This window comes from Gymnodraco acuticeps, unplaced genomic scaffold (genome assembly GCF_902827175.1).
Source record: "Gymnodraco acuticeps unplaced genomic scaffold, fGymAcu1.1, whole genome shotgun sequence".
Taxonomy (NCBI): Eukaryota; Metazoa; Chordata; class Actinopteri; order Perciformes; family Bathydraconidae; genus Gymnodraco; species Gymnodraco acuticeps.
In genome coordinates, this window is record NW_022990310.1 from 110,001 (window position 1) to 135,804 (window position 25,804).

The 25,804-nt window shown below is 41.8% G+C and overlaps 1 protein-coding gene across 3 annotated transcripts in view; it reads left to right on the forward strand.

Annotated features, from left to right (window-relative positions):
• Nucleotides 1–25,804, forward strand: part of slc8a1b (solute carrier family 8 member 1b) — a 149,288-nt gene that overhangs the window by 99,813 nt on the left and 23,671 nt on the right. For 2 of the 3 annotated variants that reach the window (XM_034222788.1, XM_034222787.1), the window contains 3 exons: nucleotides 1,453–1,562; nucleotides 16,394–16,539; nucleotides 19,997–20,096. In XM_034222788.1, coding sequence (XP_034078679.1) covers nucleotides 1,453–1,562; nucleotides 16,394–16,539; nucleotides 19,997–20,096 — 356 coding nt within the window. Of the gene's footprint in view, nucleotides 1–1,051; nucleotides 1,159–1,452; nucleotides 1,563–16,393; nucleotides 16,540–19,996; nucleotides 20,097–25,804 lie in introns of all 3 variants that reach the window. The other variant, XM_034222789.1, reaches the window with a different exon arrangement.

The following is a 25,804-nucleotide window of genomic DNA, read 5'->3' on the forward strand; positions in this document are numbered from 1 at the left end:
TTTTCTATGGTTTGAGTCACAAACTAGAGCTGCTGTCTTCTTGAAGGTGTTCAACAGCAGACATATTTGTCAGTGCAAAAATCACTCCTTCTTTCTTATTATTTTCTTTCTCATTCTCTTTTTTCATTGAATCTGATCTTGGATCGTGTTTTCTTCTTGTAATGTCTCAGACTTGTCTATACGCTGATCTGTGCAACTTTAAAAACTGCAGTCAATCTCACTTCACTTTCAATTCAGCCAAATATGAAATAATTGATAACTCATTTGCTAATGCTATTTGTACTATTTTTATTTCTGAGTGTCATAACCATTCAACTTCATATTTTACTATAGATGTTAATTGCATTTAAACACTAATTGGCTGAATTGAGGGTGATTTGTCCCGGGGTTTCCCACAGGCATCTTTGGCTAAATTAACTAGAAAGGATTAACGACGAAATGACAAACATTTAGACTTCAACAATTGTCACTGCATGGCTTTAAATATGTCAAATCATCTTATGATGGTCGTAGTCAATGTGTGTGTGAAATACAACAAACTAAACCAGCAGCTGGATCCTAAAAGCTTCCTAACTGTACTCGCCGAATTCATTATCATGAGTCATAATTGTTTACCTGCCAAAATTGAGTTTCTAAACCCTCCAGACACTGCCAGACTTAATTTAGCTTTTAGCATCCAAGTCCCAAAGTTGTAGTTTAAATAAAAAGGCGGACATCCTGAGTGTACGACTGAATTGAGCCTTAATCAGCACCTGAGTCTGGCAGCGGGAGGACTTTATCAGATACATCTTGTCAAACTAATGTGAGCTGCTCCGATTCTTCCAAGATAAAACCCACTACAGATGATATGCTTAGATGAGGTGGAAAAAGACACCTGATGACTGGACGTTGTTGGAGGTATTGACATTCTTTTAAAACGATGCCTGTGGGGAAAACCAAATGCTGCTCTTTTCTGCTTCCTCTTGGTTGGTTCCTCTTGGCCTGTCCTTTTCCTCACTTTTCTGCCTTCTCTTTTTTCCCTTTTCCTCTCTTCCTTCTTCCCCTTCCTCAGTAAAATCATCAAGGTGAGAGTAATCGACGACGAGGAGTACGAGAAGAACAAAACCTTCTACTTAGAGATCTCAGGGCCTCGCCTGGTGGGGAGCAACGACACCAAAGGTCAGGAAAGGGGGGGGGGGGCCTCGTGACCTCTTGACCCCCGGCCACATTGCCGAGGCTGCATGTTCTCATCACATGGAGGAGATTTAGATGCATTTCTCCTGATGTGTCCTCACCATGACAGTGAACATGCAGCAGTTTGTGGATCACCTCATCTCACCACATCCACTCCTCCACCTCACGTGTGTGTGTGCGCGTTTTGTTTATGTGTACATACCTTGCCATGTTGTTTGTTTACCATGCATGCATTCATGACCTCCCTCTATGTATGTGTGTACGTGTGTTCCCATACAGGAAGACCATAACCATTAGGATCTTAGACCGGGAGGAGTACAATAAGCAGTCCTCCTTCTACGTTCTGCTTGAGCAGCCCGAATGGAGACGCAGCGGGAAGGAACGGACAGGTGTGACAGCCAATCAGCACTGAGAATGAATTTAATCAAGGTTTTAGAGAATCCCAAATCAGCAGGCCAAATGCATAATTAGCTTTTATGTTTTAACCTTAAATATATTATTTATTACGATGAATTCACACTAAAGTCACCTCACAAAAGATGTTCTGACGCAGAAGCTGTTATAATTGATTTCAAAGTAAGAGAAATAAACAATATAGCTGTTAAGATTATAAGTGTGTCCTAATTATATATAAAAAATGTATAATACAGCTGATATTATAGTAATGCTAGGTACGGATTGACCTGATCTGATTACACAAGCATACACATTGATAATAATGTATACATAAGCAGCTATTTTACTCTTAGCTGTACTTGCAGCAGTCATACCCTTTTGACTTTAAATTAACCATGAGTTTAAAGGGATACAACGACAGAATGATATTATTTAACATCACCTAAAGTTTGTTCCTAAGTTTAGATGTGATGTCAAAAAACTGTACCAAGCAGAGCATGCATAATGGGAACTTAAGAGTTTGCAGGCACACTTACATAACATTTATCACACCTATGCATTAATCCATTGAGTGTTTTTGGATGCGTTTTCACCACAATGCATTGCACAAAGGAAATGGCGTGCTTGTTACAGAAAGAAAAACTTTTTTTTTTTAATGCTAAAGAAACAGCTCTAGAATCACCACCGAAAACAAACGATAAAACATCTGGAAAAAACACTTTTTGTGCCATTTATTCTAATTAAAAAACACGTATTTCTACTACAATAGTTCATATTTCATGCCGTTATTATGGAGTAAAGACGTGGGCGATAGTAAAGAGAGGCATCTATAGAAAAAAAACATCAGTAACAGAAATATCCATCGAGATTATTTGATCGATAGCTGATGTTTAGGAAGTGTAGCACAGAAAGGCCCAACATGGAGGCAAAGCAAAGAGACAAGGACATGACTGGTTAGAGGACATCGTACTGTAGAGTAGGTGTGATGTTTGTCTCAGTGGACTTTGTGCAATTTAATGCACATTTATTTCATAAAAAGCCCAAATATAGCCCAGGCAGGAGCACTTTGAAGCTGGCAAGGGAAAGAAAGCACTTAACAGCTGGCAATGCAACAAGAAGTCAAATCAAAGCGTCATTTACACTCATGCAGTATTTTCAAAGTGACAAAACGCAACACTGCTCCCTAATCGCTTTGGTTTTAAGCGGCCTGTTGGTTTGGGATTTAGGTTTAACACACAGGAGCGATCCTGCTGCTCCCTTCTGTTCTCAGTTATTCCTTCCTTTTTTTCTGCGTTTCCTCCTCTGCTTCTCCTCAGAGGTCTGTACAGAAAACTCAGTGGGAATCACACCTGTCCTCTCCTTCCTCTCCTTCTCTTTTCCTCTGCGCTGATCCTCTTGTTCCTCCTTATCCAGCTGAGAGCTCGTCAAGCTTGGAGATCTGTTCTCTGCTGGTGTTTTCAAATGTCACACATTGTGGAATAAGCGCACAAAAAGACATGAACAGATCATATCTTAAAGGATGTTCACTGTGTGTATGGCTATCATGTGAATGGCATTTACAGGACACATACATTACCCATACCTTTTACAATACCAACGAATTGCCCTACAGCGAGTCAAAGTCTTACGTTCTGGTCTCATGGTAAGAAATAAACCCCCAGAGCACAGACATGTCACACATATTAATGCAGATTTTTAAGGAAATAGCATAGAAAAGACATTGTTGTCATGAGAAAAACTGCTATCATTATGGGTATCAGAGGTTTTATTAGAATAAAATCAGCCTTTTAAGAAATGCTTTCAGGAACAACAACAAAAGTGTTAAACTATAGAAAACACTGAAACTGTGTGGCATCACAGGGAGAGAATTATCCTCCTTTTATGGAGTAAATTAATAACATTTCCTGGATGTTCACAGTGTACCATTACCATTTCCTGGTATAATAAAAAGAGAGGAAAAGCCACAAGTACACTGCCTTCAGTCTCATCTGAATCATATAACAAGCAAAGCCTCTCCTTCTCAGGGAGACCATTAAACCTGTCTCTGTAGCTAATGGCTGTGAGGCCACCAACACATCATTATCAATTACACTCTGAACATTTATTAAATTAAAACCCCATGGTGGTTATGGTTTCAGATGTGCAGATGTGCGTGTGTGTGTGTGTGTGTGTGTGTGTGTGTGTGTGTGTGTGTGTTGTACATCCGTTTTCCACTGTTTATCCGTTATCACTTCCATGCTTCTCATCTCCCTCCTCTTCTATTACCAGCTAATGTGATACAGAGTTGTAAAAACACAGGCGATTTTCCACTTGTTATTTATTGCCTTTCCAACGCAGACACAGACTAGTGATTGAGATATCCGTAACAGCTGTTGTAGTAGTGATCTATTTCTTTGGTTACACAACATAAGACAAATATATAAAATAAAAGATAAGTGTGCATGGATGTAGTTTGAGGTAGATCAGCAAACGCAGTGTTTTCATGATGTTGTCTTAAGGTGTTTTCATGCCCTTAAATGTTACTGTGTACACTCATTAAGAGTAGCTCTTTATCCATCACACACACACACACACACACGACTAGACACGCAGAGAGAGCATTATCAGTGTGGTAATGGCAGTGTGTGTGTATCAGGCATCAGCAGTGTTTATAGTGATGAGGGGATCAAAGACGAGGGCTGGATATCACATTATCACAGTCAGGAGATCAAACACACCTCCGGGGTAGAGAGACAAAGACACACACATACACACACACAAATACACACAGACGTACTTTCCGTAAGCAGTGGGCTGGTGTGTTTAATAAGTGTGTTTTATGAGCTGATTCTCTCTGTGCTAAATTAGCCCTGCACAGATCTTTATGGCCTCAGCCCATGACGCATGATACCCACGATAGACCATCTTGGATGTGTGTGCAGTAAAATGATACTATAACTCACATCTTATGGTCAGGACCGATCAAAATAACCACACGTATTTGTTATATAATTTGATTGCAAAACCTTATATAACCACTCACAGTAATTTGGTTTAATTATTGTATGATTACCATTTTAATCAAACATCATTTTAAACCCAGCCCATGCTGCATGAAGGAATTCGAGATATTAATATCACGGGTGCTTAATGTGTAATTAAAGGTAAAAATACTGCAGCAAGACTGTTAATCAGTTTTACCTGATAATTGTACTCAGCAATACAAGCCGATCATCTCATAACGACATCTATATTACAAATGTGCATAGTAGCAGTAACATGAAATCAGTCTGTCTTCCAACTGATTTGGTATTTCATGTTTTTCCCTCTCTAGTTCTGTCTTAATATTAAGAAAAGGCTTTCAATTAATGAATCCTTCTCACACAGAAGTAAACGCTGCAGAGAATGTAGAATGTTACATTGATTTTCCCAATGCGATCTGGCACAACCCCACATGTTTCAAACAGGCTTGTAAGCACCCTGCCCCAGAGAGAGTAGCTGAAACCGCTCTCTAATGTTGATTAATGTGTGAATTGCTCCTTCAGATATACATCCCAGAAACCAGCTTTAACATTCAGGGAGTGTGCGAGTGAAAGAACAGAGTCAGCGTTTCTTATCCAGTAACGCCACGTTTCATCTTCTGCCAAACCAGTTCTTCAGAAAGGAAATGCCTCAGAGCCGGAGATAAGAAGCCTGATATTCTTTTCTGTTGATTTTGTTTCATTTGCATTTCTTTATTTGGCTGTAAGCAAACAGGGTTGATAGGATTAAGGTACTGACTAAACAAGCATTGGATCTGACATCTGCTGAGCTGATATGAGGAGCACGTTATACAGAGAGATGGAGAGAAACAGTGTAGTTCAGTCGTTTCTCTTGTAGCTGTTTGACTGAGGACAGGAGAGATGTGAATGAATTACAGGCTTTAGCAGTGCTGAATAAACAGTTAGGGGCTGCTGCTGCTGTTCTGTGATATATTATGCAGCTTAAAAAGTACATTTACATTAACGAGAGTCACATGAACGTAGAGGTACTAGGGTTGCAAAGGAAAGTTTCCATGGGAAGTTAAGCTGGGGAATTTTGGAAATATTCGATGCAAAATTAAACAAAAAACATTTCAACAGATTAAAAAATAAAATGAAAAATGAAAGTAGAACAGAACAAGTTTTTTTCAAAGTGTGATCCAGTCTTCTCGACATTATCTCTGCATGTGATGGAGGAATGCACAGTGCCTGTAGGGGTGTGGTCTCAATAGCCATGCAGTAAGCAGTGTGCTATGGCATGGATATTCAAGTGTACTTGACTGGCATCTGTTTGTTTTAGTCGAGATTATGCTAAAATATACTTTCCCCAACTATATTTAAGTTCCCTATGAAGAGCCAACCTTCAATTTAGAAAATTCCCAGTTTATTCCCATAAATTCCCATTAATTCCCATGGAAAGTTTCCATCTTTGAAAATTCCCGGAATGTTGCAATCCTAAGAGGTACAGATCCTTTTTGAAAAGAACATAATTAAAAGCTTCGATTAGGGGTAGGATAATGTGCAAATGTACCAGGTGATCTTGCCTATCATTTCAACCCTGTCAAGTTATATGTCACCTACTGTAAACTGAAATGTGTTTTCTCTTAAACTACAAGTCGTAGTTTTTAAGAAGGTGGATAATCAGAAATCTTACTTTTTTTCACAGGACTCCAAAAAACGAAACAAACCTGAAACAAAACAAGAAATGCAGAAACACTAGGTTCAGCTTCAAATAAGTATGATTTTTCCTGAAGTGTCTTACGGTCGAGAGAGAAAATTGGCAATGCGTTTTTTTTTAGGAGACCAGTATTATTTGAAGAAAATCCCCAAATGAGCCACAAGCAGTTATTTGTTGTATTTGTAGCTTTTTCAACATTACTTCCACACAAATGGAAAGTAGTCCCTAGTTTAGAGCATACAAATAATGTTTCCCTCCAATCTTTCCAATCAGAATCTGCTTCCCCCCAAATAATTCAGCAGCTGCTTCAAGGTCCCATTTGTTCAGGAGTTCCATTAGCCTATTTCATCCTCCTCTATTTCTGGGAGAGTTTTTTTGTCATGTTCTAGAAAGCCTTTCAGCAGCCTCTAGTGAGCAGGTGTGAACTGCTTTGGTTTGTTGTAGGTCATTTTGGAGAAACCAGCTCGAGTGCGCTAGAATTTGAAAATACACAACCGGAAAAAATCTGCCACTTCCTTACAGAGCCCCTCCTCCAACACACACGAACGCGCACATGACCAATGAGGGCACGAGATAAGTGTGTGCCCCGATGGAAGGCTGACAGGCAGGTAGGCCATCCAGTTACTTTAGCCGGGCCGGCTCAGATGATTGGTCGTGCTTTTTACAGCGCCACGGCTTCCACAGATGACATTTTTTAATGGATTTTTTGTCAAAGCATGTAATGTATTCATTGCTATCGAGATGTTAAGAGCATTCAATGGAATATAACAAAAAGTGTATCTCGAGCCGGTTTCACAAACGTAACTACCCCACCTTTAAGTATTTGCACGTTAAGACCATTGTGCAGTCATAGTGTTGTTCAGGATATGTCAGGCAGGTTCAAAAACTTGAATGCTTATTTGACTCCCTCTGAAAATGTTTTGGGCTTTCACACTCATTTTATCTGGAGGTAAAATATGTATTCAATGGAGGGTTTAGAAGATTTTAGCTGACCCTGAGATATGGCAGGTTTTTGAGGAGCAGCAGGAGGCAGAGGAGAGTTCACTGCAGCCTGTGAACCTCATTCGGGTGGGAGAAAGGAGGGGAACCAGCTGAAAACACACACCCTGCAGAGGGTGCTGACCCCATGTCCTAACACACGTACACACAGTATCAAACATGCACACATCTGCATCGTAAAGAGCAATATACATAGAGAAGCATACACACTCTTTTTGTGACGGAATATAGGAATATGTACTGTAGGAAGCATGCATGTATACAATTAGGACATGTAAATGTACATACATGTATTGCTGTATTAATTGTAGCAGCTTTTGTTAGCAACAGTAATATGCTCGTGTGTGTGTGTGTGTGTGTGTGTGTGTGTGTGTGTGTGTGTGTGTGTGTGTGTGTGTGTGTGTGTGTGTGTGTGTGTGTGTGTGACACATTCACAGGGGGTCCGCGGGGTCTTAAAAAGTATTAAAAGTTGATAAATCAATTTAGCGAAAATGAAGGCTATTAAAAAGTATTAAACGGCATTTTCCAAGGTATCACATTTTGTAGCTTGTTTTCAATAAGTATATAAAGTGTCCAAAGCAGTGCTTGAATTGGAATGAAAAAGGTGCCAGTACTCTAAAATCAGCAACTTTTCAAGTCAATTTTATATATACAGCCCACAAACAAGAATTTGGCTACTATAATGCTGGTGGGTTTGTCTCTTTACTACTGTATATTTTAGAAAGGTTCACTGTACTTAACATTTTTTATGATAGGCAGCGGATATGGCTAAAGCTCAGTAAGGTCAATATTAACTGAAAATATAGCAATCAAAGTCTAGATCTTCTGCTGAAGACACATGAAGCAGAGACCTTTCAGGTGAGAGCCCCTCTGGTGGTGTTCAACATTAATGACAAGGAAACAAAGCTCTGGTCAGAAGCATTTTTTATAAAAAGCTTTAACAAAATTAAGTATTTCTGTACATTTTGAATGCAATCTAACTTTCCAACTCAGAAAACGAAAAACGAAAAAGTGCCAAAAGTCTTCTCACATGGCTGAGCTGCTTTGCAATATACTTCACCACTGAAGAATACAAATATGTATAAAGTAAACTATGATGCAATCTAACTTTCCAACTCAGAAAAATGATAAAGAGCATGAACAAAGAACATGTAAAAACAAATGCAAAATTTACACAATCTAAAATGAGAAACTGTAACTGCAAGTAACAAAGTCTGAGCCATGGTAAAGAGTTACATTGAACACCAAGCTGATCAGATAACTCCCTGGTTGGTCTGAAGTCCTTCTATCTCCAGGATCTGTACAAATCGGCACATTATGCCAAAAGTCTTCTCACTGGGTGAGCTGCTTTGCAATATACTTCACATTATTAGAAGGCTCCAGAAGGCCTTGGGGACATCAGTATCAGGGGCTGGAGCTGGACAGGCTCTTTCATCAGCACTTCTCCTTCCCTTTGCCAGCCAGGACCTCACATACTGTTCCGGATTGAACTGTCCTAGTGATGGTCCATTACATTTAATGAAAACCAGGCTGGACAGTCGGCTGACAGAGAGAGCATTCCTTTTTGCAGTAAGGATATCGTTCATGCAGCTGAATGCCCGCTCACACTCACTAGTGGAGACAGCGATGGTTCGGACTGCTTTCAGTAGAGGCTCCATGGCAGCAGGTGTACGGGATGCCCTGGTTTCCTTGTATTCGAGAAAGCCCTGAACAGTCTCTCTTCTGTCCACTTTCAGCACTTCGCACAAACGTAGCACCTCTACGTCCCCATACTGTACGTCTAACTCCTCTTCAGGCCAACTTCCAGGATGGATAACTTTCATGTCCTGGATTAGCTGATTGTCCCGGGCCTCCCGGCCATGTAATGGGATTTCTCTTGTGCTGACATGAGAGGAGGTTGTGGAAGTCATTCTGTGTCTCAGATTCTCTACCATACTGCGGAAAAACTGACCTGCATGAATCTGTACAAGCCTGCCATTCTCACGCAGGGCAACACCCTTGAAGGACTTCTCAGCTAGAGCTGTATGAACTGTAGTCATGTGTGGGCCAGGCATGGTGACCATGGATTCAAAAACTCGTATTTCTCGAGTTAAGAGCCTATCTGCTGTAGGCAGTGTCATCTCTCTTTTTTGGAGTTGCCGAGAGAGGTCGCTGAGCTCTGTGAGCGCATCGTACATCAGTCCCAGATTGCTGACAAACGTTGCAGATGTGAGCACATCATCCAGGCCCTTGTACTTTGCTCTGTCTCTGGAATCCCTGCTCGTATCGTTTGCAGCATTTGTGAAGTGATCATGAAGCACTCGGTAGTTTTCCCAGACTGCTCTGACGCTCCTTTCACTTGAAGCCACCCAGCGGATGGACAAAACACGCCCTATCACCAGGAGACGCTGTCCGACTGCTTGCGCACACTGCGCTAACTGCCTCTGATTTTTGGGGGAGGCATGGAACAAGGAATAGAGTTTGTCAAAAAAGATCTGGAAATGATTGAGCCCTGAGACCTCCTTGACCACATCCCCAACTGCCAGCTCTAGACGATGATTGGAGCAGTGCCACACAAACAGGCTTGGAATTTACTACACAACTGGGTAGCAACGCCTGTTCTCTTCCCTAGCATGACTGAAGCCCCATCACATGCAAAAGAAACGAAACACTGATCTAAAAAGTCCTCGTTAAAATCTCTTCCAAGACACTCCATTAACGCCTTTGTGATGTCATCAGCCGTTGTTCCATCCAACTCGATCAGCTCCCAAAAAAAACGTTTCGGGCTCAGCATCAGCTAATGCTGAGCGTAGACACACAACAAGCACCGTTTTACCACTAATAGTGGTAGATTCATCGACCAAAACACAGAGTTTTCTTTGGTTTTCTGTAATGTCTTTTGCCATTTTTTTTCTTCAGCTCATGAGCTATGTGGTCGATGATTTCGCCACAGGTTTTATTGGAGTGCAAAACCCTGCCCACGTTCAGCCCATTCAGTTTCTGTACATTCAAATCAATTGGCATGTCTGTGAATGGCCGGCTATGTTTGCCAATTTTATATGCCGTTCGAAAAAACTCTGATAGTGGTGTCTAATTCAGATTTATGCATAGACTGCACTTGATGTTGAATAGTTTCACGTGAAGCAGATGTAAGAATGTCAGCAGCTTTTACATGGGCTTTTGATTCTTTATGTTCTTTGATTTTTTTTCTCAGGCTAGCTTGTTGTTTGCCCTTGTCAACACCGAAATGAGACACTGCACACTCACCCCATTCAGTTGACAGTTTCAGTCCTTGTCCAGTGTGTATTCCCAAAGATTTGACATCTCTGCATATCCGACATCCTAGCTTCTTATCTTTAAGAAGGAGCCATGCATTGGTCTTGCAAAAATATTGCACCTGGTCCGTTGTCCAGCAGTCAGGTGCATCGCTTTGCCCGGTGTTGGTGGTGGCAGTTGCGCCAGCAGCAGCTAACGTTAGAGGCTCTGGAGGAGGCGGCGGAGCTAATGCTAATGCACTAGAACTTGGAGCATGAGGATCAACCAAAGAAAGCTCCCCATCAGACACAATTTCCAACACAGGCACAGCATTCTCTGTATTTGAAGTTTCTTCCGGCGACAACCGCTGTCTTTTTGCACTTTTATTAATCCACGCTAACATTTTAGAAATGCTCATTTGTGACGTGACTTGCTTTCCTTCTCTCGGGGGCGTGCCTGCTATGTTCTATCACTCTACATAGCCACCCACTGGGTGGGAGTTGCACTGCATAAACACAACACACGTGCATCTAGGTATGTAAATTGTAAAGCATTAAAACATGGTTTTACTAACAGTTTTCAGTATGTTGTTACTTCGGCATTATTATTATTATTATTATTATTTTGAAACGTGTATTACTATTAAATCACGGTCAAATAGGTTAATTTTGACATAGTCGTTTCCACCACAGTATTTACATGGAGAAGATAAGCCCCGCCCCCTCTCCAGCACGTTCTGTTTGAATGACAGGAGTAAACAGCTGACAGCTGTGAAACTCCAGCGGTTAGAGCGATGAGAATGTCCGTTCGGCACCTCATGACTCATCTACTGAGTACCGGGCGGCTGCATATATATATATGGATGTATAATAAGAACGGCGGGAGAGTGTTGAGTACTGGCACGGTGCATGAGTACCGGAGTACCGCCAGCATGCCGGTACTGAGCAAGAAGTGCCGGTACTCCATGGGTCAGAACCAGAAGTGCCGGTACTGCGTACCGGTGAGTACCGGCCCAATTCCAGCACTGGTCCAAAGAGGTTGTATTCTACCGTCTGCCTGAATGTAATCATTGCGTAGGTGCGTAGTGTGATTCTGTGTCGTTTATTTATGGCATCCCGTTGGATTGGACGTCATCTGAACAGGACATCGCACGCTCACTGCTTGATAGCGCGAAGCTCCGTTTGCGCCGGTTGTTAAACAACATCGTTATGGGGAAATGCAAGTCTGCGTCCAAATGGTTGGAAGATAAGGAGGAAGGACAATCAATACTGTATATAGTCAATGTCAGGTGAAGTGTGTCGCCAAGGTAACCGGTTAAAACTCAAAGTGGCGACGAGGTCTTAAAATGGAAAGGGTCTTAAAAAAGGTCTTAAAAGGGATTAGCCTACATCTGACTTCAGGATTCCTGCATATACCCTGTACATTATATCCATAATGAGACAATGGTAAACAACATCAGTAATACATTTTAATAATGATGTTTACTGTTCCACCAGTATCATTAAGCCTGACATTAACAGTACAAATCACCAACAATTGAAATAAATGTATCTTTTTTCTAGTGACTAACATTTACATTAGCAACAATGACGGATGATAATTGAAACAGTTAATGCAATAGTTGTTTTGTTTGTTCTACCAGAGCACTTATTATTATTGTAAATTAACTGTAAGCAAGATCAAACAGAACATTATTGTATTTTTTCACATGTCAGTTTTATCAACTCAGGGGAGGAGGATGATGTCCATCCCTATCTCAGCTTCTGCTCATCCATTTCCTTTCAACTATTACCTTCCTTTTCTACCTTCCCCTTTTATCCCTCCTATTCCCTTCCTTTTGCTACTCTCATTTCGTTTTCATCTCCTTTCCTTATCCTTTCTCATCCTCATCTACCTCCTTTGTCCCCTTCTTGACTTTTTACTTCCTGCTTCTCTTTCCTCTTCTCTTCCTCATCTGTCACGTATCGTACATTTGATCTATCATTATGTCTTCCTCTTTACTCCCCATCATCCTCCTCATTCCTCTCACCCTCTCTCCTTTTCCCTTTTCCTCTTCTCACTCTTTCCTACCAACTTCCTTCATATGTCTTCGCCCTCTTTGTTATCCCTTGTATCCGTCCTCCTCTCCTCTCCTCTGCTCCTATTCTGTCTCCTCCTATGGGAATCTCCCAAAGTGTGACAGTAGCTCCTTCTTCTTCCTCCTCCTTGCCTCGTCCCCTGCTGTACACTTTCCTCCCGTCAAAATCACATCTTCTCCTGTCTGCTTTCTCCTTCCATCTGCTCATCTGCTCCTCCTCGACAGGGCGCAGAAGTTTCTCCCCTCTGCTCCTCCTTTTGCCTTTACATGTTGACAGTTTGGAAAGACACCTCCCCTCCTTTCTAACTTCACCCTCCGCTTCTGTCTCTTTCATGGAAGCTGAATCCATCAAACATAAAAGGGTGTCAAAATCCTCTCCTTTTCCTCTTCTTTCCTCTCCTCCTCTCTCCTCTCCTCTTATCTCCTCTCATCTCTCCTCTCCTCGCCTCTTATCTCCTCTCCTCTCTCCTCGCCTCTTATCTCCTCGCCTCTTATCTCTCCTCTCCTCTTATCTCCTCGCCTCTTATCTCCTCTCCTCTCCTCTCCTCTTATCTCCTCATCTCCTCATCTCCTCTTCTCTCCTCTCCTCTTATCTCCTCTCATCTCCTCTCCTCGCCTGTTATCTCCTCTCATCTCCTCTCCTCACCTCTTATCTCCTCGCCTCTTATCTCCTCTCCTCTTATCTCCTCTTATCTCCTCTCCTCTTCTCTCCTCGCCTCTTATCTCCTCTCCTCTCCTCTCCTCTCCTCTTATCTCCTCTCCTCTCCTCTTATCTCCTCTCATCTCATCTCCTCTTCTCTCCTCTTATCTCCTCTCATCTCCTCTCATCTCCTCTCATCTTCTCTCCTCGTCTCTTATCTCCTCTCCTCTCTCCTCTCCTCTTCTCTCCTCGCCTCTTATCTCCTCTCCTCTCTCCTCTTCTCTCCTCTCCTCTCCTCTTCTCTCCTCGCCTCTTATCTCCTCTCTCCTCTCCTCTTATCTCCTCTCATCTCCTCTCCTCTTCTCTTATCTCCTCTCATCTCCTCTCCTTCCCTCTCATTTCCTCTCCTCTTTTGTCTTTCCTTTTTACTCTTTTTCGTACTCCCCCATCTCTACTCCTCTCTCCCTGTGTTCTCCCATCACTTCTGTTGAACTAGGGACTCTATCAAAGCATGACAATGTGTGAAATCCAATATATACACACACACACACACACACACACACACACACTCACACACAGCACTACCTCTCGTCAGCACATATTGACCCATGTTTTATCCAGACTAGAGACTGTCACATGTCATGGTGTTTCAATGTGAAGAGAACACTGCACTACACTGTCACATTGAAAAGTCTAAGAACATATTTTCAAGGCATTCGTATGTTAGACTATTTTCACTTCACAAGACTTTGCTTTTGATTCTTCCATTGTTACAACTTTACATTTGTGTCGATCTCATAATTTAAACCGAATCTGTACATTGCACTTCTATTACATCTGTACTAATTGGACATCATTCTAGGAGTGTGGTTTGCTAAAAACAAGGCTGATACAAGTTTAGTTTATGACTGATATGTAGCACTGGAACACCTTCTGTTATTTCTAACTGTGAACAGACAGGGGAAACATAAACAAGATGATATGATAATAATAATAAGGATGTATTACCAACATTTAAAGGTGCTAATTGAGGAACAATAGACCAAAAACGATGGAAAAGTCCACCTTTTTTCGGGGTTGTTGGCAGTTAGACTATGGGAGGTAGTTTGCTGAAGCTCATTTGAATTGAAACCATACCAGGAAAGAAGGAATTAAAAAGAAAGGCAGAGAGAGGAGGAGGAACTGGGTTTAAAAGCTGGGAAGCTGGGACGAAGAGGATGAGATGACAGAGTAGATGAAAGGCATATGAAGATTAAGAAAGAAGGAGAAGGGGTTAGAAACAGTTATGTAACACAGAGAGATATTCAGGGATGGGCGGAGGTAGATTATGTCCTGCTCTATTTTTTGTTGCTGCCTGTATTGAAAGATGCAGCACTCACATTTGAGGAGAAAAACTACAGTAAAATGCCCAATTTCAACACTGGATTCCCTCTATTCAGACATTTCAGTGTGTGTGTGTGTGTGTGTGTGTGTGTGTGTGTGTGTGTGTGTGTGTGTGTGTGTGTGTGTGTGTGTGTGTGTGTGTGTGTGTGTGTGTGTGTGTGTGTGTGTGTGTGTGTGTGTGTGTGTGTGTGTGTGTGTGTGTGTGTGTGTGTGTATGTGTAGCAGAGAGATGGACAGGTAGAAAAAAAAATCTAAATTAATGATTAATGGTACAGCAGCCTTGACAAGAAGCAGCATCTTCCCCAGCAACATTCAACCTCTGTCAGGCCCCGTTACACACACACACACACACACACACACACGCATGCACACAGGGAGTGTAGCTAACAAGGATACTCCCCGGCAGTGTTCATCCCACATTAGGTTTAGTGTAGGCTGTTAATTGAGCTCATCAAATCACGATTAGATAGTTAGTGTGTGTAGTGTGTGTATATTAAAGTAATTGCGACTTCAAACCAAAACGTAAACAAAACAGTTTTGTGATTTTATCCTGGTTGTAAAATAAAAAAGGTACATTTTGAAGTCAAGTAAATAGCTTTTTATTAACAAATGAGGTTAATTTATTTAAATATGGTTTAAAATAAAGCCATGTTATTGTCTCGTTCTATCCGGGTGCATATCAGATGACTGGTTAAAGCAGGTTTTGTTCTGATTTAAAGCATTAACAAAATTGAGCTTTTCTCTCTTTTGGGTATGAATTTGATCATTTAGTGACCACGGGATTGTGCTGTAGCAGAAAAATAACTTGTCATTTAATTAAATTCAGGCCGTAGTTGATCCTAACTTTGAAAATGTCACACCTCAGACCGGTTTTTTTGGCCTTTGAGGCTTCAGTTGCTTCCCTTCCTACCTTCAGCTCTCATGCTTCATGGATGCAAAGGTGGCCTTAATGCCAGATGGATTGATTTCTTGCTGATGCTGCAGTAGAAGTTAGAATGTGCATGCATGTGTGCAGCTCTAAGCTCCGTGCACTCAACTAAGGGGAACAAATGACCAATGAGCTGCACCCCCACAATGCACTGCACTGTAGGATGGGAGGCAATAGCATGGATAACCGTTCCCCCATAGAACATTCGATCATGACGTTTCTCTCTCCTTCCCCTTTCTTTGTATTTCTCCTCCCCTCTCTCCCTCTTTCTGTCTCTCTTTGATCCCAGCAGTGAGTTAAGGCCCTACAGTGAATCTCAATTACTGACACGCACCATAAAGAAAAGGGTAATAGAAGAAAATGGAGGCGAGAGGGAGGGAGGGAGGGGTTGTGTGTGAGAAACAGAGAGCCAAAGATAATGAGGACATTTTCATTTAGTAATGTTACCATAACTTTTGAACAGTGTGAACGTAATGATGTCAATTGAAACCACAGACACAGAGAGAATTTCATTCAATTCAGTATTTTTCCATACATGGTCTTATGGCAGCCACATTGCATTTTCGAGTGGCTTTGGATGCTCAAAAACGGTAACAAAAAATGCTAATTGCTGCAGTGTTTTGGCTCAGGCTGGCCCCCTAAATGCAGGAAGATATTATGACCTGTTTATCATTGATTACACATATAATTATAGCTTAAATATCTACTTTACTTTAACTCAACTCCTTGTAAGCTACAGTATGTCTTCCCTGTGTGTAAACGCATTTCCCATCATCAACGACCATCATTACCTCTCCTGTCCTGTTTTCTATCTCTTTGCAGTCTTTATACTTTATCGTTCTCATCCTGTTCTAACATTGCCAGCGATGTCTTGTGGTGTTTTCAGAGGAACAGCTGAAGGAAGTGGAGGAGGAAGAAGAGGCGCTGGCAGGAAAAGATGAAGACGATCAGCGCGTTGCTGACATGGGCCGACCCATGCTGGGAGACCACGTCAAACTGGAAGTCATCATAGAGGAATCGTATGAGTTCAAGGTAAGGCAGGGGGTGTGTGTGTGTGTGTGTGTGTGTGTGTGTGTGTGTGTGTGTGTGTGTGTGTGTGTGTGTGTGTGTGTGTGGTCAGGTTAAATAAACAAATCAACATGGCTGAATTCTATCAGAGATCTATGTGGCAGGAGTGAATGCTTTAAGCTACAGTCTAATCAACTTTTGTTAGTTCTGTATTTTGAGTACCATATTTTTTTTTTTCAAGGTCCAATGTTTCTCCATTGAACCGCCAACAAATCAAATGACCTGACAAACCGTTCTGTGACCAATTCAGTTTATTATTTTATGATGACGTGCACTCAACCCAGTTTTTGATAAGTTATCCAAACTTAACTACAGGTCTCTCATCAACTTCTAAAATAACCTTACCCTATAACTGTGCATAGATTCTCTTTCACTTTATCATGGGAAACATATGTTCTCCTATATTAAGGTTGCAGTTTTTCTTACTATGTAAATGGGAAGAAAAACAGAACGATACCCCAACCAAACTTATCGGGTAGGTTAAGAAAACAGTCATTTAAGTTGCTGACTTAAATAGAAAACAAGGCAACTCTAACTTTTGATTTCCCACAGGACCCCCCTCACATGTTACACTCACAAACCATTCCAATACATACAGGGAACATTGTTTGTACTGTATGCTCTGCCTCTCCCACGCAGACTCTTAAGACGCTAAGTGTGCATGTAATTACCCATGTTTTGTGTGTGTGTATGTGCAAGTGTGTGTGTGTGTGTGTGAACAGCATGTTCTTAGCTGCCACTCCACCTACACGCCTAGACAGAAAGGCTGTTAATAACACCCAGTAATAGCTAACCACTCGTCGTGATGCTATACTTTGTCAAGTAGTTTTGTACATTAAATTGTGTGTGAGAGTGTGCGCATGTAACCCTATCTTACAGTTAGCTGAAGTACTCCCCATTGGCAGCTACTGGAGTATAATGTTATATAAGTGTCTGACATAACAGATTATAGGAGAAAATAGGAAAGCTGCATTAATGGAAAGTTTCTTTTGAAGTTCAAGTTTTCTTTCGACATCTATGTGAGCGTTATTCAACCAATATAACCACTAAATTAATGAAAAGAGCTGTAATAACATCAATTGCAAACATAACTCTTTCAAAAAAGAAAATTGATGAGCATTAGGAAAGGGTCTTTTAGTAATGGCTATTAATTTGTGATCATTATAATATGCTTTAAAATATTCATAGAGAAATGAATCTACGTCGCTGAGCCACAGGAGCCATACAGACTATAAGAAGTGGATGTGTAGTCGCCATGATGTCACCCATTGGTTAGAACGCCTTGAGTTTGGCCTTTTAGTCATCGCTATATTGTTTTTTAGTAACCAGAAGTGACATGATAGGGTAGAGAGATGTGCAACCGAACACTGAATAACACATTTTGAGGCGACTACATTTCACATTGAACTCTCATGAACTGAAAACACACTTCAAATGCGTTAAACTTCTTAGACAAAACACAGACAATACCTAAATCTAAAAACACTGTTGGAGCAATCTGGTTCTCACAAGGTAGCCACACCTTAAAGCATACCCTGCGTTATATTGTATGTCATTCTTAATGGGACCAATGTCATGCTGTTTTGAAGAAGACTAAAAACTAGGATTGGGACAATAATCATATAATAAATCAGTTAGTATTGTCGTAATAGGTAGGGTATTTTTTTCATAGACTCTTACAAAATCTGGCTTCTTTTTGCTCCAACCAGTGGAGTTGCCCCCTGCTGGATAATATAGAGAATGCAGGTTTAAGGCACTTAATTGCATCACTTTTCAAACCTGGAGGATGCTGCTGGGTTAGTCAGAATAATAGTCATAATGGGGAAAGAGAAAAGACATGTGTCATAGTGCAATGTATTGTGACTCAGCTTGAAGTCAACTATATTATTTTGCCTTCTGCTGAGCAATTATTGCTGTTACATGGACCGATGACTAAAACAATTCTGATGCCTTCAGTCTCCCACAGCTTCACATGTGTCCACTTGCAAAGACATAAATAAATCCACATATGCATTTCACAGCAGTCTGAGGGGGAAATGAGACAGAGAGTCAGGAGGTAAAAATATCAGCATGTGAAGGAAGGTGTTATTAAAACCTAGCAGAGTATGGTGAGATAAACACTTCACAAACATAAGGCAGAGTTAAGCTGCTGCTGGTGTGTGTGTGTGTGTGTGTGTGTGTGTGTGTGTGTGTGTGTGTGTGTGTGTGTGTGTGTGTGTGTGTGTGTTGTGTGTGTTGTGTGTGTGTGTGTGTGTGTGTGTGTGTGTGTGTGTGTGTGTGTGTGTGTGTGTGTGTGTGTGTGTGTGTGTGTGTGTGTGTGGGTGGGTGGGTGGGTGGGTGGGTGGGTGTGTGTGTGAGGCACTATTGACACCCCTAAGCTCCATTCAACACAATTACTATCCCAGTTTCTCTCTGAAGTGGAGAAAAGGGAAAGCGCAATCCCACTGCTTTGCTAATTAGTGTGTTAAGTGTGTGTGTGTGTGTGTGTGTGTGTGTGTGTGTGTGTGTGTGTGTGTGTGTGTGTGTGTGTGTGTGTGTGTGTGTACAGGAGTGTTTGTGTGTTATCTCGTAGTTGCTTCCTTTTGAAGAAAACGGCAAAGAAGTATTAAGACTAGGAATTAAGGAGACAGAGGAAGGAGGGAGGAAGGACAGAGAGGTTATGGATAGAAAGTAAGAAAATGAAAGAAACGGGGGATGTGCAGAAGCAAAGAAAAGGACAGCAGATAGGAAAAATGGTTTGACTTATATTTTCTTTAGTCCTATGTGGACATATGTAAAAAGTTAAATGACTCTGTGCCGCCAAACTTTGTTCAAAGCAGAACTTTATTTTCCATATTAGCTAAAATCCTAAATAAATGAATATATTAAATATTCTTTGATGGATTTAGAGATCATTGAGTATAAAATCATGCTAGAATATTTCAATTTCATTAAACGATGCCACCATAAAAGAGATGGAGTCTGGTTTTCCTTTTGGTCCAATCATAACAAAGAATGCTGTGAACACCTTTGGATCGAATACAATTGTATTTTCTCACTGTAAAAGTTACATAAGGGGGGAAAACTGTATGTAAAGAGGTTTAGTACATTTGAATATCATTATCGAACGACGTGTGATGCTACCACAACCGCAGAGTAGAGATGAACATTTGCCTATGTATCTGTCAGGTTGTATGGTGATTTTTTTCATGCATTTCCCATAAATCCCCTCTTCCCTGCCCACCATCGCCTCTTTAAAAGGAATTAACATGTTACAGCTGTCTTCTCCTTTAGTCTGTCACTAAATGTGTTTGTTTTGTTTTATGGAGTAAAGCAATCTAATAAATGGCAAATGTATGCACATGAATGATTTTATAAAATGATGTGGCTTGAGTGTGAACAACCATTGTCTAACCATTGTTATTCCTCTGTTGTCGGGCAGAACACGGTGGACAAGCTGATAAAGAAGACCAACCTGGCTCTGCTGGTGGGAACCAACAGCTGGAGAGACCAGTTCATCGAGGCCATCACTGTGAGCGCAGGTAAGACCAGTGGAAAGAGTGTGTGCGTGTGCGATTTCACAAAAAGACCAAAGAAAGAGTCCAAGGCTGTGACAAAAGAGCACTTATACATATTCGAGGAAAGGAAGAGGGAGAGTTAGAAATGGCTCTATTCAGCCGTTACAGAGTGTGTGGGAGGAAGGAGAACTACTGTAAGGAAAAGTGTGTGTGTGTGTGTGTGTGTGTGTGTGTGTGTGTGTGTGTGTGTGTGTGTGTGTGTGTGTGTGTGTGTGTGTGTGTGTGTGTGTGTGTGTGGTGTGTGTGTGTGTGTGTGTGTGTGTGTGTGTGTGTGTGTGTGTGTGTGTGTGTGTGTGTGTGTGTGTGTGTGTGTGTGTGTGTGTGTGTGTGTGTGTGTGTGTGTGATTTCAAATGGTTGCTGGAAAAAGGACTGGCTTGTGTTTTGGACAGACGAACACTGACCAGATGGGAGATTATGTTGTTGCCATTGTGTGTGTTTCAGCCTCTCGACACAGTGACAGAAAAACAAAGATGTGTGTGTATATGGGATGGAGAGGAGGAGAGAAAAGGGGACATGTTTACTTTGTCTTGTCTCTGTCAGGATCTGTTATAAGCCAAGCTGATGTTAATGTCCCATGAAGAGAGAGAAACAGCGTACATGTGAAGATGGTGCTATAAGGAAACCTAGCGTGTGAGAGAGACCATACATTATGCAGAGACTGACGTAGAAGGAGAGAGATCGCATGCAGTGAGAAATAAAGGCTTTAGGAAACATGCACAGAGGGAAAAGAGAATACATGCATGAAGCGAAACGTAATGCATGGGATGAAAGATAGCGTGTATGAGGACTTAAAAGGGAAACAAGAGAGAATGTATGTAACGAGTAAGATGGTTAAGAAGACTTCACTGGTGTTAAATATCAGAGAAAATAAAAAGTGGAAGATTTTTTTTCTGTTTCACTGCAGAATCTTCACAGTTCATTGGTTAGTTGTAGTAACTTGCCCTCTGTAGGCAGGATAGCATTACTGCATCTCTTCAATGTTAAAAAGATGCAGTAATAAAACAATAATTCAGGTACATAACCTCTGGTAACTTGTTTTTACACTAAGGTGTGGATTTAATACATTTGATTTAATGTGGTAATTAAGGAGAGTTTTTCAGCTTATCCTCCACAGTTAAAGGTGGGGTAGTTAATTTTGGAGAAACCAGCTCGAGTGCGCTAGAATTTGAAAATACACAGCCGGAAAAAATCTGCCACTTCCTTACAGAGCCCCTCCTCCAACACACACGAACCAATGAGGGCACGAGATAAGTTTGTGCACAGATGGAAGGCTGACAGGCAGGTAGGCCATCCAGTTACTTTAGCCGGGCCGGCTCAGATGATTGGTCGTGCTTTTTACAGCGCCACGGCTTCCACAGATGAGATTCTTTTATGGATTTGTTGTCAAAGCATTTCAGATATTCATTGCTATCGGGATGTTAAGAGCATTCCATGGAATATAACAAAAAGTGTATCTCGAGCCGGTTTCTCAAACTTACCTACCCCACCTTTAAGACTAACTGGGAACATCAACTCAAGGTAACACTTTAATGAACTGCTCCCACAGTAAGCATAATTATTAGAAAGGAGCAAACCGCTGTTAAAATGGAGCAAAATATTAGTTATCTAACACTTGGTTTGTGTTTCTTTTAGTCAAAATAGTGCAGATAATCGCCTTGAATGCGTAGTTGGAGAAAAAAATACCCAATTTGCTGCTACTGTCTTTGAAATTGGGTTTCTATTAGAGCATTGTTTGTCTACAGCCGCTTTAGTACCTTCAAATAACTTTATCCAGTGTGTGTGGGTGTGTTTGTTTGTGCTTTAGTTAGCCGGCCTGTCAACTAGCCTTTGTTTGGGAGCTGATGCCCGTAATGAAAAGGCCTGTCGCTCTCTTATCTTGGATTAACTTGTCTAGGCTGACATAGTGCTGTGTGTGTGTTTGTGTGAGTGAGTTCAGTTCAAAGAAAAGGCTCACACACATACATATCTGGCTTTATTAGATTATATTCACACATTGATTGAGTATTCAAAGGTTTCACCATGACTCTGTTTACGGTAGCATTTATTTACACAAACACACACAGTCAGACACAGAAAAGTCTTCAAACCAAAATGAGATTCAAAACCCAGATCAAACTGGAGAATGATTGGTTCTTTAAGGCCTTTAAACTCAAAGCTGATTGGATTTGGGGGGAGTTCCAAGTGTGTGAGATGAAGAGCTGATTGGACGCTTAGAGATCAAACTAGCAGCTGATTGGCCAGACAGACATCCTGCTGCCAAACAACTGATTTGGTTGGAAACACATTTCTGTTTGTTGGAAATGGGATCGACAGAATTTAAGGAGACAAAACACAAAGAGATTTGAACTAAGAGAAAGATCAGTTGCCTGCTGAGAGAATAGGAGAACAGGTCATGATGTGCTTTGTGAATGAATGTGTGATACATCGTTTATAGTAATTGGGACTAAACAACAAAGATAACCTGCAGAGATATAGGTTAGAGGTATTGTGAGATGGGATTATGATGATGATAATTTCCCATTATTATTTTCCTAGTCTGGGTTTTATGAAACCAAGACTCCTTCACACCCAGCATGTTTGTCAGTGTTTATTTGAACCTTGGAAGACTGCTTCTTTTACCTCATTCACACCAACGCAACTCCGGTTCAAGCTCCGTGCTAGAGCTTTTCAGGTTCAGAACCGGTTCTTCGGTTTAGCTCCGGCTCTTTTCACACCGCCCAGAGTCCGACTGCTGCTGCGTCATTGCGTCATCGTTTGCGTCATGACGTAACCGTTTGCGTGCCTGCTTCATAAAGCCAAACCGTGCGGAAACCCCTCACAGCTGACACCGACAACAACAACAACAATGGCCGATTGTGCTCCAGCTTCCTCTGTAACTCTTCAGAAGACCAGATTCCCAGTAAGTAGTAGGTCTCTTCAGTGGACCACTGCTGCTTGTTAAGTTTCTCCATCGTTGTGTACAAACTGGATACAACGCGGGCTTTTTGTTGTTGTTCAGGAGTTGATCCTGCCCCTGCCCCTGCCCCTGCCCCTGCCCCTGCCCCTGCCCCTGCCCCTGCCCCTGCCCCTGCCCCTGCCCCCTCCCCTGCCCCTGCCCCTGCCCCTGCCCCTGCCCCTGCCCCTGCCCCTGCCCCTGCCCCTGCCCCTGCCCCTGCCCCTGCCCCTGCCCCTGCCCCTGCCCCTGCCCCTGCCCCTGCCCCTGCCCCTGCCCCTGCCCCTGCCCCTGCCCCTGCCCCTGCCCCTGCCCCCGCCTCGACGTAAGCGTGACGTATGTGGTGCTTTTGCTCTGGCCGGACAATTTTTTGGTGCTCGAAATGAACCGGATTCCGGAGCTAAGAGGCTGCTCCGCTGCGTTGTGAACAGAAAAACCCGGTGCTTTTCAAGCTCCAGCTCCGAACCGGCCCCGAAACACCGTTGGTGTGAATGAGGTATTTAAGCACAGTTGTTTTGGCTGACAAAAAAAAAAACATTGTTTCAGTTCAATTATTTTCCATGGGAAATGCTGTGTTTTTGCAAAGTTAAAACAAGTCACAGGGTACAAATGTTTGATACTTCAGACACTGATCATTCTTCATGTCTTTCTACTGGTGTGTGCTCCACAGAAAGACTTAAATGACGGTCCAATTATGTTTAGCTTACGTAGGGTTTATGGTCTCATTGCAGACTACGCCTTGATCAGTGCAAGCACGGTACAATACATGTAAGTCACCATGACTTATGTCTTCTTATCTTTGCTTATGAAACTGTAATCAGCACCGATAAAGGTGCATTAAATGACATTAAGTAGGTTTATCCTTCGCTATAGTCGCAACCCTATTACATTCCTTTTTTCAACTTCAATTCTCCCCATTAACTGCACTGTCTCTCTTTCCATTTATCCCACGCTCTACCACCATCCCCCAATTAATTACCAGACAGAGGAGCCAGTTCAGAGAGTAACTATTTCTCCTGTGGAATACAAATGTGTTTAGCCTGTGATGGAGAAACAAGGAGGAAATGAGGTGGTGCTGCTCTGACATAACGACAGGGCAGGGTCACTGCTTCTGGGCTTGGATCAGGTGGTTTCTCCCTTATGGATGGATGGGTGGAACGATGAGTAAGCAGGTGAGCGCTGGAGATAACAGAAGAGAAGGTGGGAATGTAGAAGATAAATGGGGTTAGGGTACGATAATGAACCAGAGGATAGTATTCATTTTCTAGTTTAAAAACAAAACATCTCAAAAACAAATGTACTGAAAGTAAGGAAGGAAACAAATGAAAAACAGATAACTAATAATCGATAACTAATGGATAACTAATAATCTTGCAATAACATGGATGGGAATTGGCTAAAAAAAAATACTGTATGATTACTGCCTGAAAAAAGAATAACATTTAATCTAAGAATAAGAAGAAATACAAGTAATAAATTCAGACATCTGTTCAAAGGAGCTTGTCTTGTTGTGGACACACTATGTGGACTTGACACACACATGTTAGAAACTGCACCTCACACACACACACACACTTTCGTACACAATAAGCCCAAATGGAGACACGCTCTGGTTAGGTGGCTCATCCCTTCAAACACACACGGCTAGTCTAACGGCTGGAACAAGTCCACTGTCACTGATAGAGCGGTGGATTTAATACACACTGGTAAGCTGGCTTTCTCTAATCTCATCTCTGTCTCTCTTCCTGGCTCACAGTCTCTCCCTTCCCTCCCCCCGTTATCCTGCCTCACTCCTTCTTATCTCCTCTTAAACACATCAGATAAAAATCAAGACTAAAATCTCTTAAAAAGAAACCTCTAATCATCCTTCTTCTTGACCGAAGACATTTAGAGTTTCCCTTCGCGGCTCTCATCCCGACTCTCCGTCTGAAGTGTTGGATTAAGATCTAGATTTGGAGAAGCCCTCTGGAAATCATTTTGGCCTCATGTGGCAACAAAAAATGTGTTGTTGCGGATCAGTTTATCAGTGGAGATTGAAAACAGCCTTTCTGCTAGAATGAAAACCATGAAAAGACATACTACACATACAGTCGGGCAAAAAAGTATTTAGTCAGCCACCAATTGTGCAAGTTCTCCCACTTAAAAAGATGAGAGAGGCCTGTAATTTTCATCTTAGGTACACTTCAACTATGAGAGACAGAATGGGGGGAAAGAATCCAGGAAATCACATTGTAGGATTTGTAATGAATTAATTGGTAAATTCCTCGGTAAAATAAGTATTTGGTCACCTACAAACAAACACTATGGCCAAGACCAAAGAGCTGTCAAAGGACACCAGAAACAAAATTGTAGATTGGGAGAATGTCATATGGTCAGATGAAACCAAAATAGAACTTTTTGGTAAAAACTCAACTAGACGTGTTTGGAGGAGAAAGAATGCTGAGTTGCATCCAAAGAACACCATACCTACTGTGAAACATGGGGGTGGAAACATCATGCTTTGGGGATGTTTTTCTGCAAAGGGACCAGGACGACTGATCCGTGTAAAGGAAAGAATGAATGGGGCCATGTATCGTGAGATTTTGAGTGACAACCTCCTTCCATCAGCAAGGGCATTGAAGATGAAACGTGGCTGGGTCTTTCAGCATGACAATGATCCCAAACACACGGACAACGAAGGAGTGGCTTCGTAAGAAGCATTTCAAGGTCCTGGAGTGGCCTAGCCAGTCTCCAGATCTC